Consider the following 16,322-nt stretch of genomic DNA (forward strand, 5'->3'; position numbering starts at 1 on the left):
ACTCTAAGGAGGAAATCAGGAAAAAAATTCCACGTACAGTAACAACAAAAAGACTCAAGTACCTAGGAATCAATTCAACCAAAGAAGTACAGGACCTATAAGCAGAAAACTACAAAACAATGCTAAAAGAAATCAAAGAAGACTTAAGACACTCTGTGTTCTTGGATTGGAAGACTAAATATCATGAAGATGTCCATTGTAACAAAACTGATCTATAGATTCAAAGCAATATCAATCAAAATTCCAACAGCCTGCTTTGCAGAAATAGAAAAGGCAATTACCAAATTTATTTGGAAAGGAAAGTACACCCAAATAGCCAATAGCATTCTGAAAAAGAAGAGTGAAATGAGTGGTCATTGCCTGACCTTGAAACATACTACAAAGCTACAGTGGTCAAAACAGTATGGTATTAGCATAAAGATAGACACACTGATAAGTGCAATAAAATTGAGAGTCCAGAAATAAACCCTCACCTCTATGGCCAACAGGCTTTTGACAAACCTACCAAGTCCATGTTAAGGTAACAAAACAGTCTCTTCAACAAATGGTGCTGGGAGAACAGGATATCCATAATCAAAAGAATGAAAGAGAACCCCTACCTCACTCCCTACACAAGAATCAACTCAAAATGGACCAAAGAATCTAAATATAAAAGGCAAGACCATAAAGTAGTAGAAGAAAATATAGGAAAACATCTTCAAGATTTTGTGGTAGATGGTGGTTTCTTGGATCTTAAACCCAAAGCACGAGCAACAAAAGAAAAAATAGATAAATGGGACCTTCTCAGAATTACACACTTTTGCACCTCAAAGGACTTTGTCAAAAGAGTGAAAAGCCAGCCAACTCAATGGGAGAAAACATTTGGAAATCACATATCCAGTAATGGTTTAATATTCATGATATATAAAGAAATGCTACAACTCAATAATAAAAAGACAAAAGACCTGATTTAAAAATCTGCAAAATCTTGAATAGACATTTGTCCAAAGAATAAAGACAAATGGCAAAAAAAAAAAAAACATGAAAAAATGTTCAACATCACTGGCTTTTGGGGAAATGCAAATCAAAGCTACAATGAGATATCGTTTCACACCTATTAGGATGCCACTATTAAAAAAAAAGACAGAAAACTACAAGTGTTGGAGAAGATGTGGAAAAACAGGAATGCTTATTCACAGTTGAAGGAAATATAGAATGGTACAGCCACTGTGGGGGACTGTTTGGCAGTTCCTAAAGAAGTTGAATATATATTTGCCATGTGACCCTGCAATACAACTACTGGGCATTTCACAGAAGAACTGAGATCAGTGACACAAACAGACACTTAGACACATATGTTCATAGCAGCATTATTCATGATTGCTAAAAGTTGGAAACACTCGAGGTGTCCATCAACTGATGAATGGATAAGCAAACTGTGGTGTATACACACGGTAGAATATTAGGCAGCTGCAAGAAGAAATGAAATCTTGAAGCACATGACGGCATGGATGAACCTGGAAGACAATATGTTGAGTGAAGCAAGCCAGACACATAAGGAATACTGTATGATTGTGCTATTATGAACTAAATATGTTATGTAAACTTATGGAGTAAATAACTAGAATATGGGTCACCAGAAAATTAGAATGAAGTTAGAGAATGGAATGCTGAGGGTTAACATGTGCAGAATTGGTATAAAGTTTGAGTGCTAATATTTGGAAATGAATAGAAAAGATGAAAGCATGTATTTGTAACTAGCAGTGCTATCATATGAGTATGACAGTGGTTGAAAGAGAAATTCTAAAGTCATGTACATTACTAAAAGGAAAGCTAAATAATGTAACATGGGATAGAATAGCATAGTAAAACCTCATGTGAAATATGAATATGGGTAATATTATATATATAAGACTGTTTTTCTTTGAAACTGAACAAATGTACGGTAATCTTACAAGATGTTAATATCAGGCCAAAAAACCCACCACATTATGCTAAGGGTAAGAAACCAGACACATGGTACAATATATTGTATGGTTCCACTTATATAAAACATAATTATAAATAAACTTATAAAGATAGAATTAGATTAGTGGTTATGGAGGGCAAGGGAAGGATAGTGGGATTAAGAGGTGACTGCTGGGAAGTGGACTTGGCCCAGTGGTGAGGGCGTCCATCTACCAAAATGGAAGGTCCGTGGTTCAAACCCCGGGCCTCCTTGACCCATGTGGAGCTGGCCCATGCACAGCGCTGATGCACGCAAGGAGTGCCATGCCACACAGGGTTGTCCCCCACATAGGGGAGCCCCACGTGCAAGGAGTGCGCCCTGTAAGGAGAGCCACCCAGCGCGAAAGAAAGTGCAGCCTGCCCAGGAATGGGGCCACACACACGGAGAACTGATGCAGCAAGATGACGCAATAAAAAGAAACACAGATTCCCATGCTGCTGACAACAACAGAAGCGGACAAAGAAGAAGATGCAGCAAATAGACACAGAGAACAGACAACCGGGGTGGAGAAGGGGAGAGAAATAAATAAATAAAAAGAGGTGACTATTAAGGGGTGTGGAATTTTTCTTTTTTGGAGTAATGACGTTCTAAAATTTTTGTTGTGATGAATGCACGTACAACACTGTGATTATACTAAAAGCCATTGATTGCACGCTTTGGCTAGATTGTAGTATGTGAATATATCTCAATAAAACTGCTTTAAAATAATAATAGGGTTGTATATGGGAACCCTGTATTTTGTGCGTGATTCTTCTGAAAACCTACACGTTTTCTAATTAAAAGGGGGGAAAAAAAGTTACTACTACAAAGCTGCAGCAATCAAGATGGTGTGGTACAGGCATAAGGATAAACATATAGATCAATGGAATAGAAATGGGAGTCCAGAAATAAACGCTTACATCTATGGTCAATTGATTTTTTATAATAGTGACAAAACAATTCAGTGAAGATGGTATTGGGATAACTGGATATCCACATGCAAAAGAATATAATTGGACTCCTACCTCACACTGGATATTAACTCTAAATGGATTGTAGACCTAAATGTAAGTGCTAAAACTTTAAAACTCTTAGAAGAAAACATAAGAATAAATCTTTGTGACCTTGGAGAAGGGAATAGTTTCTTAGACATCAAAAGCACAAGCAACAACAACAACAACAAAAATAGATCATTTGAACATCTTCAAAATCAAAAACTTTTGTGCTTCACAGGACACCATCAAGAATGTGAAAAAGACAACCCACAGACTGGGAGAAAATATTTGCAAACCATACATCTGATGCAGGACTTTATCCAGAGTAGATAAAGAATTTTAACAATTCAACAATAAAAAGAACAGCTACAATCCAATTTATAAACGGGCAAAGGATCTAAACAGATATTTCTCCAAAGATAGAGAACTGGCCAATAAGTATATGAAAAGATACTTGTGAAGGTTTGAAGCTGGATGGACCGCAGAAGATCATGTTGTTAAGACCAATCCATGCCTGTGGATGTTAACCTGATGTGGGTGGGACCTTTTGATTAGGGTGTTTCAGTTAAGGATCTTTTTTAGGTTGCTTTAGTTGAGGTGTTCCCCAGGGTGGGTCTTAATCCTCTTGCTGAAGTCCTATATAAATGGGATGGCTACACAGGGGGACAGAGAGAAACCCACAGATGCTGAGAGAGAGAGCCCCGGAAGCCAGAGGCTGAAAGCAACAAAACCCGAAGAGAATGGAGGGACCAGCAGACACTGCTATGTGCCTTACCATATGACAGAGGAGTCTAGAATCGCCAGCAGCTGGTCTTTGGGGAGAAAGCATCACCTGATGTTGCCTTGATTTGGACATTTTCACAGTCTCAGAACTGTAAGCTTTAAGTTAATAAATCCCCTTGTAAAAGCCAACCCATTTCCGGTATATTGCATTTTGGTAACCTAGCAGACTCAAACACAAGCATTTGTAATTGGGCAAATTCTTGCAAATCCATGCTCTCTGCCTATCATCCACAACCTTTTTGCTAAAGGAAACATAGAACAATATTTCTGACACTGCAACCCCTCCACCAAGGCAACTTGGCTATCCTTTGCCAAGACTTGCCCCTGAAAATTCCATTCAATAATAATTATAGTCTATTCCCAGTATTTCCTTGAAGCTACTTCAGCTACCCCAGAGCTGAAGCCTGGGCCCACCTGGCCAAGCCCTGGGGCACATACGCTGACTTTAAGGAGCTCAGTATAAGGCCATGAAAGGTGCTGACCTCCAGCAAAACCTATCGAGACAAAGCTGACTGACCGTACTTGCCTGTCTCTTCCTTGACCTCAAGCAGGTACATAGGGCTGCCTGACAATCCTATGAGATTTCCCTAGACCCTCTCCCACTCCTCAAGGCAACTATTCCACCTCTTTTGTCTCCTCGAATCTCTAAAACCCCTCTCTTCTTCTATGAACTCATAACTTCCTTGCTCCTTATTTCACTACGAAGTCAGAAGCCGTCAGGAGAGAATTTCCACCGTGACATCTAATATTACACTGCAGCAATATCTTGAGTGTAGTGGATGAACTAACTCCATTTGTGTGATGGATCCATCCCCTCTTGCCTACTCAACAGTTTTGCTCCTGAAATTATCCCCCTCTCTCTCCTGCAGCACCAGTTATTTTCCCCTTCCCAGTTCATTCCCATCACATATGCTATAATCTCTTCCAACTGAAAACAAAAACCAAAAAACCTCCCTTGACCACAGGGTCCCCTCAAGCTATTGTGCCTTTTTCTTTCTCCACACTCCTCTCCCCACTCCCACACCCAACTGCAGCAAAATTCCTGGAAAGAGGAGTTTATATTCAGTCTGGAGAAAAACAACTGTGCTAATTGGTCTCGCATTAAATTCATGATCGGCTAAACTCAAGTGGGACTTCATGGCTATCAGAAATCAGAACTATGGTTCCTTATTTTGTGCTCTCCTACTCTCCTGGAAGTCTTTTCAGGCCTTTGCCTCTTTCCTCACATCTCTAACACCTCTTCCCCCATCCTCACTCTCAGCTAATAACTTGCTTTCTTTTTCATGTAGAAAACAAAAGCAATGGGAAGATAACCTCTATAAGCTCTTCCAAACCCATCTACCTACATCTCTGCCTGTATATCTCCTATTACAATGAATGACTGTAATATAACTATTAAGACCAACCCCTCCACTTATGCACCAGATCCCATTCCTTCTTGCCTACTCAAGGATACCACTCTAATAATTCTTCTCACTTTCTTACATCAATGACCTCCGATCATTTCTATCTATATACAAGCATGCTATAATTTCTTTCTGCCATCTTAAATAAAATCCCAAATCCCCAATTTCTCAGCCAACCTATACAGCAAAATACCTCGAAAGAATTATCTGTACATGCTGTTTCCAATTCTCCTGCCCTTCTCTACTGAACCCACTCCAACGAGGGTCTTGCCCCCACCACTCCACTAGAACTGCTTTTATCCAGGCACCAGTGGATTGCTAAATCCACAAGTTGCTAAATTAAAAGGCAACCTCTTAGTTCTCATCTTTTTTTAACGTATCAACAGAAAAATGCAACAGAGCTCAGATGGCTTTGAATCCTGGTGCTGCTGGGGTTGCTTATAATCTCCGATCAGCTGGGAGAGGTAGGGACCTGTGCACCATAACCTTTCTACTACTTCAGAACTGGTTTGAGAACTCCTTAAGGGAGGGGAAGCATTATGGGTTAAGTCCAGCATCCTATTTGGTTCCTAGTAAGCCCACATATACCTTGCTTACACCAAATTCTACATCTATTAGTTCGAGGAACCCACAGATCCTGACTGCTCACCCTTAGTCGTACAACCCAGACAATCTTGTAGGGCTCTCATTTGTAGTCCACCTTTGTCTCCAGAATGACTTCCTGGCCCCAGTTTCTTTCTAGCTGACTTGGTCTTGTTAGTTATATTCACTCAGATGGCTGGACCCTTTTCTGTCCACCTGCTCTGGCACATCAACCTATTCTCCAAGCTCCTATCAGACACTTTCTTAACTGAGTCCTCCACTAGGACTCTACCAGCAACTGAAAAAATGAGCCAGTAATATTCACTCTTTCATTTTTAACACTCTTACTGTCATGATATTTTTAAGTCATTACAATTTTTCTTTGAAGAAGGATAGCTTTTTTTCTCTTCTAGTAGGTGTGAGTGTATTGACATTCTACTCAAAAGGGCCCACTCAAGCTTTCCTTATTATAGTCATAATGAAAACTCGGAGGTGTGTCAACACATGACATCAAACATCCTGCCAGTCTCTGCCGCCTTCCTTTCTTTCCTCCCTGGTAAAGAGAGAGCAAGAGCCAAAATAGAGAAACCAAAGAGGAAAATGTGGGGAAAGGTGCATGCTTTGGCCTGTCCCCAACTTCAGAAACTCAGTTTTGTCAGGTTTCTGAAGTTATTCAGGGATAGGGAGCTAAGTCACACTAAGTAAACACACAGTGCCTGTAAGTGGAGATAATAATGCCTTCCTTACAGATTTTTTTGGTGGAGATTAAATGAAATAATGTATATAATGTACATAATACCTAACACACAGAACTGAACAGGTGATTGGATAAACTATATGTAATTTACTTTTCACATATGGAATATATACTTTTACTAGGGCTGGAATATCTTTGTCCACTACCCAAGATATTTTTGCCAGGATAGGCAGTATTTTTAACCATAAGTTTCCTTGAGGAACAAAAAATGCTGACTGGCGTCAAAGGATCTTTCATCCAAGCCCTGAAACAGCCTTGTCAACTAAGCTGCCCACCGAAGAGTAACCCTGCCCAGTGACTAGAACTCTCATGTCCACCAACCAGCAGATTCCTTCCCATCCTAGGCTCACCCTTCCTGATCCCACTGATGGCCCCTACAGGTTCAGCCCAGCTTCCAGAGGTTGCTCAGTTTAGATCCCGGGCTCTCGAGTACCTAGGCTTTCCCTTCTCTGTCCTGCCCAGAGGAGCACAGCCCTATGCCTGCCTTTCCTTTGTTGACTCCATCTCACCACCCCCTTTGAACCCTGCTCTCCTATCCACTATTCACTTCATACCTGGACAGTCCCTTGGTGACTTGATTTCAGGCAAATTCCCTCTAATCTGGACCTCTGCTGAGACAATTCCTTGCCTTGTTATATGAACACCCTAGATCAATCTAGCCCTCACAGAACTCAAGTCCAGGCACTCAGGACTTTGTCCACTGACAGAAGTCTCAGAGACAGACGGATGAGGGTGTGTGGTAGGAGGAGATTAGATTTGCTCTTTCCCTGAGACATTGATGATACAGTGACCTCTCCCTCTAGCCACAGACCCACAGACACACTGACCTCCATGCCCATCCAGGGAATCTCATTCCCATTTTCTTTCTGCTGTCTTTCTCTTTCCCTTTGCCAGAGGAATTCAACAGCAAGTCTTCAGAGTTGCTCTTCCTTCCAGTTCAAATGAAGCTCTCCAAAGAAAGGCTACACTCTTAGGTGTTTAGTGAAAGCTGAACACATCTCACTTATGTTCTTAACTGGAGCCTTCCTTTCCGAGCAGTTTTCCCCACCCTGGCTGGAATGGCCTCTGCTCAGTCTCCTAGGTCCTTTGGACCTCTCAGCTTCCTGTTTGGTATCTTAGGAGACAACTGGGGGACGGCACTCTTAGAGTCCAGCAGAGGGCAGTGTAGTTCTGGCTTTTCAAACAGCCAAGAATGAACTGGCCAGAGCCTCCGAGACCTTCTGCCTTTCCAAATGGAGGATCGACTGAAGTTACAGGAACGTATCTTGGGAACCACCCATACCATCTCGTAGCTACTGCAGACAACCATCCTCTACCTACCCCCGAAACTAGAGGGAAGAAGGTATCAGTGCTACTCGTGTTACAACCTGCTGAAGCCTAGGCAGTGGGCTCGCCTCCAAGCTGGGCGACGGTTTGTGCTGCCGCTGACAGGCCACGTTTTCCACAGGGGCTCAACCTTTCCTCACTGGCCTGCCCCACCCGGACTGGTCCAATCCACTGGCAGAGTGGCCTGCCAGGTGCCAATTCTCTCTGCGCCCCCCCCCCCCCCCCCCCCCCGCATAGGAATGACATTCCACACTTCAGCAGAACACAAGAGCGGAGAGTTCTGCCCCCAGATCAGCGTAATGATGTTCCCACCCAACTCAAAGCTGCTCTGGGATGTGCGGCCACCTTAACAGTACCCCAATGGGCGGGATACAGGGAAATCCATCCAAAGGAAGGTTATGTCAGTCCCTTTTCCTTCTTGGCCCCTTGGTCTTTCCTGGAACCCCTGCTTAGGTTATTTCATGAGGCAGTTTCATGTGGGGGTTAAGAGCACAGGTTCTGGAGCCAAACGGCCTAGATTAAAATCATGGCTTTGCCATAAACTAGTTATGTACTATGGGCAAATCACTAAACTTCCCTGTGCCTCTGTTTCCCCATTGTGAAATAAGGATAATAATAGTGCCTTTCTTATGGAGTTGTGCCAAACATCTTCAATAAGTGTTAGCTATTTTCATTTTAGTGTCTCCTAGAAAATCAATGTACCCCCTTTTACATGGGAAGTCTGCAGCTAGCACTAAATCCCTCCGTGGTTTCATGGCCCATCTCCTCCGCCTGTATTCAGAACCCTGAATCAGGTGCACCACTTCAAGGAAGACATTTTTGGACAAGGAGGCAAAGGAAGTGACCCCATGTGGAAAACGTGCCCTGGAGATTGGTCTGGTTCCCTGGGCACATGCTCCTGATCAGCATGTCCACTTTCTCCCAAAGCACTGGCAATTTCCTTGCATCAGGGAAGACCTTCCACACACAATTAGCTACTTTCAATGCATTTTAATGCTCCAGCCAACTTTTAAGGGATTAATACCCGACATCTGATATGGAGTCATTTTTTTATGAACAATACATTTTCCCTCTAACCGATTTTGCATGAGTTCTTAGTCAAGGTGGTATTACTCTGCTTGTAGCAAAACCACCTCCAAGACAACTGAAACTAATGTGTGTGTGATATTATCACCACTATGCACCAAGTGTCCAGAACTACCATGCAAATTCTGTAACTCAGAAGTGAGTATTCTGAGAACAGCAGAGAAAAACCCATTCTAAAAATTATTCAACCTGAAACATTGTAACCAGTCAGACCCAGTTCCAACTAACAGAGGAAAGGGGAGAAGCAGTGGATGACTAAGATTCTGTGACTACCCCAGTGGCCCTGAGAAGCCTGTTATACTGAGAAAACTACACCATTAAGTTGGATGGGTGGAAGACCCACCTAGCTACTTTTGTACCACACCAGCTGTCCTTCATGGCCCACTCAAATCATTAAATGTGATTGTATAGCAAGTGGATGTAGCTCAGTGGTTTGAGTGCCTGCTTCCCATGTATGAGGTCCCAGGTTCAATGCCCTGTACCTCCTTAAAAAAAAAAAAAAAAACACGTTAAATTTGGTCGTATGGCAACCCCCAATTTATGGCCCAGCTTTAGAAGAAGCTGTTCACAGCATTACACATCAATTTACCACCAAACACAATATGGAGTGCGGTATTAATTGGGTGGGTGAAGAAGCTCTGTTGTATCTTCTACCAACAAAATGATGGATTCATCCACCTTCCCACAGTGGAGTTTGCCTGTAAAGAACTCATTGTATCCCTCCAGCCATCACAGCATCTGTGACATGATTCTCACCTGCCCCCCACCATCCTCCACTCCAGATACCTTCCAAACCTTGGCTACTCGTAGAAGATAAGATGGCCAAGAATACCTACCAGCTTGCCAAATACTGATGCAAGGAGTATGCCAACTGGTGCTTGATTTGGGAGGAAGGCATCCAAGTGGTGATACTGTCCTGCACACCTCCAAGTACACAATAACTATCCATGTGGGAAGCTGGAAGCCTGCTACTTGGAAACTCTGAGAAAATAGAGTATATCAGCTGGCAATATCCTTAAGGACAATTAGTCTGAGGCCTCAGGCCTAGACAAAGAGCTCCCACTGTCATCAGCCCTCAGATCAATAATTACTCCCAGTCCAGGTCTCACTTGTTCTTTCTTCTCGGTCTACATCTATTTGGCCACGAACATTCTGCCATCCCCTACTTTGCCCGAGGTCACATGACCAGGCTCAAATGACACAATTTCCAAGAACTGACCCTCTGTGACTGTGATCTGTGGTGAAGGAAACAGACATCAGCCCTCTGGTTTGGTCCAGGTTTCCAGATATTCTGACCAGGACTCATCACTGCCACCTCTCCAAGTCCTCAACTGTCAGGGAAGAGAATTCGAACAGTGCTCCATGCTGATGGTGGCATGATCTCAGATAGAGAATGTTGAAAGAGATGTCAATTGGAATGCAAAAGAGTGAAAGAGTCAGAGAAGATGAATGAGTGGGGCCAAACCAGGAAGAAGGGGGAAAAGCAGGAGCTGGAGAAGAACTCCAGCACAGAAGTGGCATCCCAACCCTCCACCAGAGATGAGTCAGTGATCTTCAGTAAACAATTTCCAGGGAGAATGGCAAACTCATCCGATTCCTGACAAGCATCAGTAACTAAAAGAGGTAAAAATCTGAGGGAGTAGGACCAGAGCTGCAACTCCATGAAAAACAGAATGGAGGCACTGAAAACATGAGATCCAGAGCTGGATCTTCCTCGGCATCTGAGACTGGCTAGAGGAAACAGGGTAAGGGACCTAGCCTCTTTTTGGCTTAGAGGATGGAATGGATGAAAGAAACAACCATCCAGGCTCCAGAGACAGAAATCTTGGAACCACCCTAGCCAGCCCCCTTTTCCTCATCCCCTCACCAAGTCATGCTCTTCTGCATCTTAAATTTTCCTCAAACCCATACACTGCTGTTCAGGATTCTGAGCTGTAAGCCAAATCTAGCTTATTTAAGCAGAATATGAGTTTATTAAGAGAAAATTGGGGAGCACATAAAAGCTGTGGGAGGAAAAGAGAACTGAGCTTGGGGAACAGTAACAGAAACAATGCCCAGAATCACATCACAGACCTTGCCTGGCATGGACACAAGTACATTCAACACTGTGGTGGGCACCGCCGGCACCAAGGACACTGGGCTCTGGATGCCCTTGGCAACAAGATGCAGCTTCACTGCTGCCACTTCCCATCACTAGAAAATACTTTACAAGGACCTGCTCATTTGTTGTTGTTGTTGTTGTTTAAAGATTTATTTATTTATTTCTCTCCCCTTCCCCCCCACCCCGGTTGTCTGTTCTCTGTGTCTATTTGTTGTGTCTTCTTTGTCCACTTCCGTTGTTGTCAGCGACACAGGAATCTGTTTCTTTTTGTTGCATCATCTTGTTGCATCAGCTCTCCCTGTGTGCAGCCCCATTCCTGGGCAGGCTGCACTTTCTGTCGCGCTGGGCGGCTCTCCTTATGGGGTGCACTCCTTGCGCGTGGGGCTCCCCTATGCGGGGACACCCCTGCGTGGCAGGGCACTCCTTGTGCGCATCAGCACTGCGCATGGGCCAGCTCCACATGGGCCAAGGAGTTTGACCCGCGGACCTTCCATGTGGTAGGCGGACGCCCCAACCGCTGGGCCAAGTCCGCTTCCCGTGGACCTGCTCATTTGTAACTTCATCTTTGATTCAAAATCTGGAACAGACGTGTTTGGCCAACCAATATTTTTTGCCCATCCCTAGCTGTAAGAGGGGCTGGGTAAGGAAGATCCAGTCTTTTCAGCCTCCACAGTAAGGTTTTGCCTCATAAGAGGGAATTCCCAAATATAAGAAGGGGCTTCAGATGCTAGGTAGTCACCATACTACCCTTTTTTTTTTTTTTTTTAAAGATTTATTTATTTATTTAATTGCCCCCCCTCCCCTGGTTGTCTGTTCTTGGTGTCTATTTGCTGCGTCTTGTTTCTTTGTCCGCTTCTGTTGTCGTCAGCGGCACGGGAAGTGTGGGCGGCGCCATTCCTGGGCAGGCTGCACTTTCTTTTCACGCTGGGCGGCTCTCCTCACAGGCGCACTCCTTGCTCGTGGGGCTCCCCCACGCGGGGGACACCCTTTGCGTGGCACGGCACTCCTTGCGCGCATCAGCACTGCGCATGGCCAGCTCCACGCGGGTCAAGGAGGCCTGGGGTTTGAACCGCAGACCTCCCATATGGTAGACGGACGCCCTAACCACTGGGCCAAAGTCCGTTTCCCCATACTACCCTTCCAGCCCCGTCCCGTCCCTCTCCAACTTCACCCAGCACTCCAGGCTCCAAATCAATAATAAGCTCTCTGAAGCCTTTAATAAAGTTCTAACACACTTGCCCTCCTGCTGCCTGAAATCTTCTTTGTGATACTACTCTGTCCCATGAAGTCTATTTTACTTCCTCCAAGGTCAAACATGACTTCTTCTGTTAGACCAGTTGAAGCTTTGCAGGTGTGCCAATCCCAGAAAAGAAGTGTCCACCTAGATAAAGAGGATTTTTCACCTACATCAACCCTGAGTATCTGTCCAATATTCTGATTCCAGGAGTAGGTCACTCAAAGGCCAGGAATAAAAATTAAAATTAAAAAAAAAAAAAAACAGAGTCAAACAGAAGTGCGAGAGTGTTGAGGGAGGTCTCATGATCCCTGAGTTCACCCTCCCTCCCCTCTGTCACAGGCATTGCAATTTGACTCCTGAGATCTTGGGGGCCAGATGTGAGTGGCTGGGAGAGAGCTCTGCCATGTGTCTGCTTGGCATGGAGACCAGAGAGACAGAATCAAATAGCCCCATTTGCCAAGAACTGAGAGTAAGTCTCCTCTCATTTCAGACAAGAAGGAACCGGTGCCCACGAGGCTTCCCCCCATTATCTCAGAAGATGGAAATTATTCCGTGCACCAGAACAGCCACACAAGATACCACGAAGCTGTACGGAAGGTGTTGTTAAAGACATGTAAGTACTTTAGAGTGGGCACCATGCTGGGCAGAACAGATATGCCTAAATTCCTAAAGAATGACTGGCATGCAGTGGGGCACGGTTATAGGGTAGGAAAAAGTAAGAACCAAGAAGAGATGCAGAGAAGACAAGAGGAAAGTAGACTTGGGGTGAGGTGAGCATGATCAACTAAAAATGGAATCAGACTGGGAAGCAGAAGATCCAGGTTTGAGTCTTAATTTTGCCTCTTTTTAAATGTCTCCCCTTGGTAAGTCACTTATTCTTTATTAACCTGCTTCCTCATTTGTTGAACACAGACACACACAGAGAGAGCAAGAGAGCAAGGGAGAAAATGCCTGCTCTACTAATTTCACAGGACCATTGTGAGGATCAAGCCGAAAGTGAGATAATTTAGAAAAGCACTTTGCAAATTATCATTTGCTGTCCCTGTGAGGGGCAGAATACCAAGCACTCGTCTTAGAATTTGACTGAACCGAGTTTAGCCCAACTAGCCATGTAACCTCTCGCAAGTTCCTTTTAACCACTCGACGTCTCTGGACTGTCCGGAAATGGGAATAATACTCATTAACGTTGTTGTGAAAGTCAGAGGAAATGTACATTTTAAAAAACATCTGGGGCAAACCACTGATACATGCAAGAAACTTGAATGAATCTCCAGGGATTGAAACACTAAATATCATGAAGCTCCCAAAAAGATCACATACTGTATGATTCCATTTATGTAACATTCTTAAAATGACAAAGTTATAGACTAGATTATTGATCGCCTAGTGGGAGGTTGTGGCTATAAAAGGGCAAATGAGGACCCTGTGGGGATGAAACTGTTCTGTATCGATATGCCAATATCCTGGTTGCGATATCGTATTATGTTTTTCAAGATATAATCTTTGGGGGGGGAAATGGATGAAGAGTACACAGGATCTCTCTGTATTATTTCTTACAACTGCATGTGAGTCTACAATTATCTCATAATTTAAAGTTTAAAAAAATAAAAGACTTTCAGAAATAAAAAAAAGGCATATGCATGAAGATGAGTATCCAAAAGGTATTGCTAATAGCAAACCTTTATTTTTAAAGATTTATGATATTTATTTCTCCTCCTCCCTCCCCCCCATCGACTGCTCTCTGTGTCCATTCACTGTGTGTTCTTCTGTGTCTGCTTGTATTCTCATTAGGCAGCTTTGGGAATCGATCCTGGGACCTTCCAGAGTGGAAGAGAGATCACTCTCTTGTGCCACCTCAGCACTTCTGCTGTCTCTTATTGTCTCTCCTCTAGGTCTCTTGTTGCGTCATCTTGCTGCACCAGCTCTCCGTGTCAGCTGGCACTCCTGCACAGGGCGGCACTCCTGTGCAGGGGTCACTCCCACACAGGGTGGCATTCCCACGCAGAAGGCAAGCTGGCCACACATCAAACCCTGGACCTCCCATATGGTAAACGGTAGCCCAACTGCTTGAGCCACGTCTGTTTCCCAGCAAAACTTTTTTAAAAGCTTATCGATTTAATAGGAAAGCAGCTAAATCTAAAAGATAACATCTACTCAATGGAATATTATGGATTTTTTAAAAATTATGTTTGGGAGTGGACGTGGCTCAAGTGGTTGAGCACCTGCTTTCCACATGGGAGGTCCCAGGTTCGGTGTCTAGTGCCTCCCAGAAACAAAAACAATAAGCAAACAAAGGGAAAAAACCACCTCGAGGGAGCCAATGTGGCTCAGTGGTTGAGAGTCACCTTCCTGCATAGCAGGTCCCGGGTTCAATCTCCAGCCCACAGTAACTCAAAAAAAAGTTTATAAAGATTATAAGAGAGCAGACCAGAATGTTAGGCTACAATCCTAAATTTACAAAAAACATATATGCAAATTTTATATGCCGAGATAATTACATTTATCCAAATAGTGAAAAATACAAAAACTAAAGCATGTAGAGTAGTACGATATTATGTCAACATTTAATAATGCACCTAGTACAACATCTAGAAGATAAAGAGATATCACTGAATAAATGATTTATCTTAGGAGTATCTGAATATGAGATGGTATCATTGCTAAGTTTCAGAGAAGCACCTGGAGCGAGCAGAGGAAGGCATTATTTGAGAGAGAAGGGGAGGGAATGCGGATGATTAAGGCCAGAACAAGAGAAAAAGAGTGAACCAGTAGGCACCGTCTTGCCCATTTCCCCAGTGGGTTGACCACTTGTTTTTCCACTGGATCAGCACACAGGGAGAGCTCTCTTAGCAGCAGCAGGGAGAACCAAGACTGAGTCACCTGATCACGGAGGGTGTGAGACACAGGAATCCGGAAGGGAGGCAGGGCGCCGTGACCATATTCCCAGGACCTCTCAGCACCTGGTCAGGCCCGGCTGCAGGTGGGGTAAAGCTTATGCTGCCCGGAGGCAGTGTGGGAGCAGAGCCCAGAAATGTGATAACCTGCTCTTCCCCCAACCCGTTCAGTCCCCAACCAGGTCTTCAGGGTCCCCCTGACCGATGCCCAGAACTTCAGCTTCTGGAGGTCCCACGAGCCAGGAGCGCGCCCAGAGGAATCCATGCCGTGGATCCGGAGCCGCCGCCACTGTCTCATTAAAAGCCCAATGACCAGGTCAAGCTGGCGCTCGGGTGGGGAGAACAAGGGAAGTAACCTCTCCCCTCACTTAAATCCTTAGCGACTGTTTCATCTCTGTTCAGAGTTAGGGAGGAGGAGGAGAGGTTTGGGCACTACCAGGCAAAGCTGGCACTGGAATCCGGGCAGGGGTGGCATCCAAAGGAGCTAAAGCCTGTCCGTGTCTTTGTACCTCCCCTTGTGTGTAAGAGGCTTCTGAGCAGGCCGGAGATGCCAGCACTCCTGTGGGAGCCCGGGGATGTCTGTTCCCCACCCTCCACCCCCCCCCAGGGGCAGTGGCACCAGTTTCCGCCACCAGCCCGCCCGGTTCCGCACTGAGCAGAAAGGCCAGGCTGGGGGGTTGGCTTCCGCTCCCCACGCCCCCAGCCGCTCCTGCCTCGCCTCGCTGAATGTGACGTCCTCTCTCTCCTTTGCAGGTTCATGGACCACTCGATTCTCAATGACAGAAACTTCAGCCTGTATTGAGCAGGCTGTGTTGGCAGCAGGACGAGACGGACCGCAGGGGGAGGGCAAAGAGGGGGAAAGGAGGCAGACGGCACCCCAGTTCAGGCGGCTGCCTCCAGGGAGAAGGGGAGTGAGAAGATGGAGTAAAGAGATTGGACCGGGCATCCCTGGTGTGCGCTGGAGATGGGTGTGGCGGGGTGGGCGGGGAGATCCACTGCAGCAGCGCCCAAATTCCTGTGGAGGCAGGTATGTGGGAGATTCCTGGAGGAGGCAGACCTTGGCGGGAGAGGCCTGGGAGCCGCCCGGGATGTAGAGAGACAACACGGAGGTGGGGTGGGCGCGGCGGTGGGGTGGGGACGGCGGGGGCATCTTGACCTCTCAGGCGGCAGGGGTCAGGGTAACAGATCT

General features: G+C 45.0%; 1 protein-coding gene across 1 annotated transcript in view; it reads left to right on the plus strand.

Annotated features, from left to right (window-relative positions):
• SPMIP11 (sperm microtubule inner protein 11) overlaps nucleotides 1–16,070 on the plus strand; it is a 42,306-nt gene extending 26,236 nt beyond the window's left edge. The window contains exons 2-4 of the mRNA XM_058309210.1: nucleotides 12,730–12,852; nucleotides 15,305–15,449; nucleotides 15,887–16,070. Coding sequence (XP_058165193.1) covers nucleotides 12,730–12,852; nucleotides 15,305–15,449; nucleotides 15,887–15,935 — 317 coding nt within the window. The 3' untranslated portion in view covers nucleotides 15,936–16,070. The remainder of the gene's footprint in view (nucleotides 1–12,729; nucleotides 12,853–15,304; nucleotides 15,450–15,886) is intronic.
• The last annotated feature ends 252 nt before the right edge of the window (nucleotides 16,071–16,322 follow it).

Source organism: Dasypus novemcinctus, chromosome 12, assembly GCF_030445035.2.
Source record: "Dasypus novemcinctus isolate mDasNov1 chromosome 12, mDasNov1.1.hap2, whole genome shotgun sequence".
Taxonomy (NCBI): Eukaryota; Metazoa; Chordata; class Mammalia; order Cingulata; family Dasypodidae; genus Dasypus; species Dasypus novemcinctus.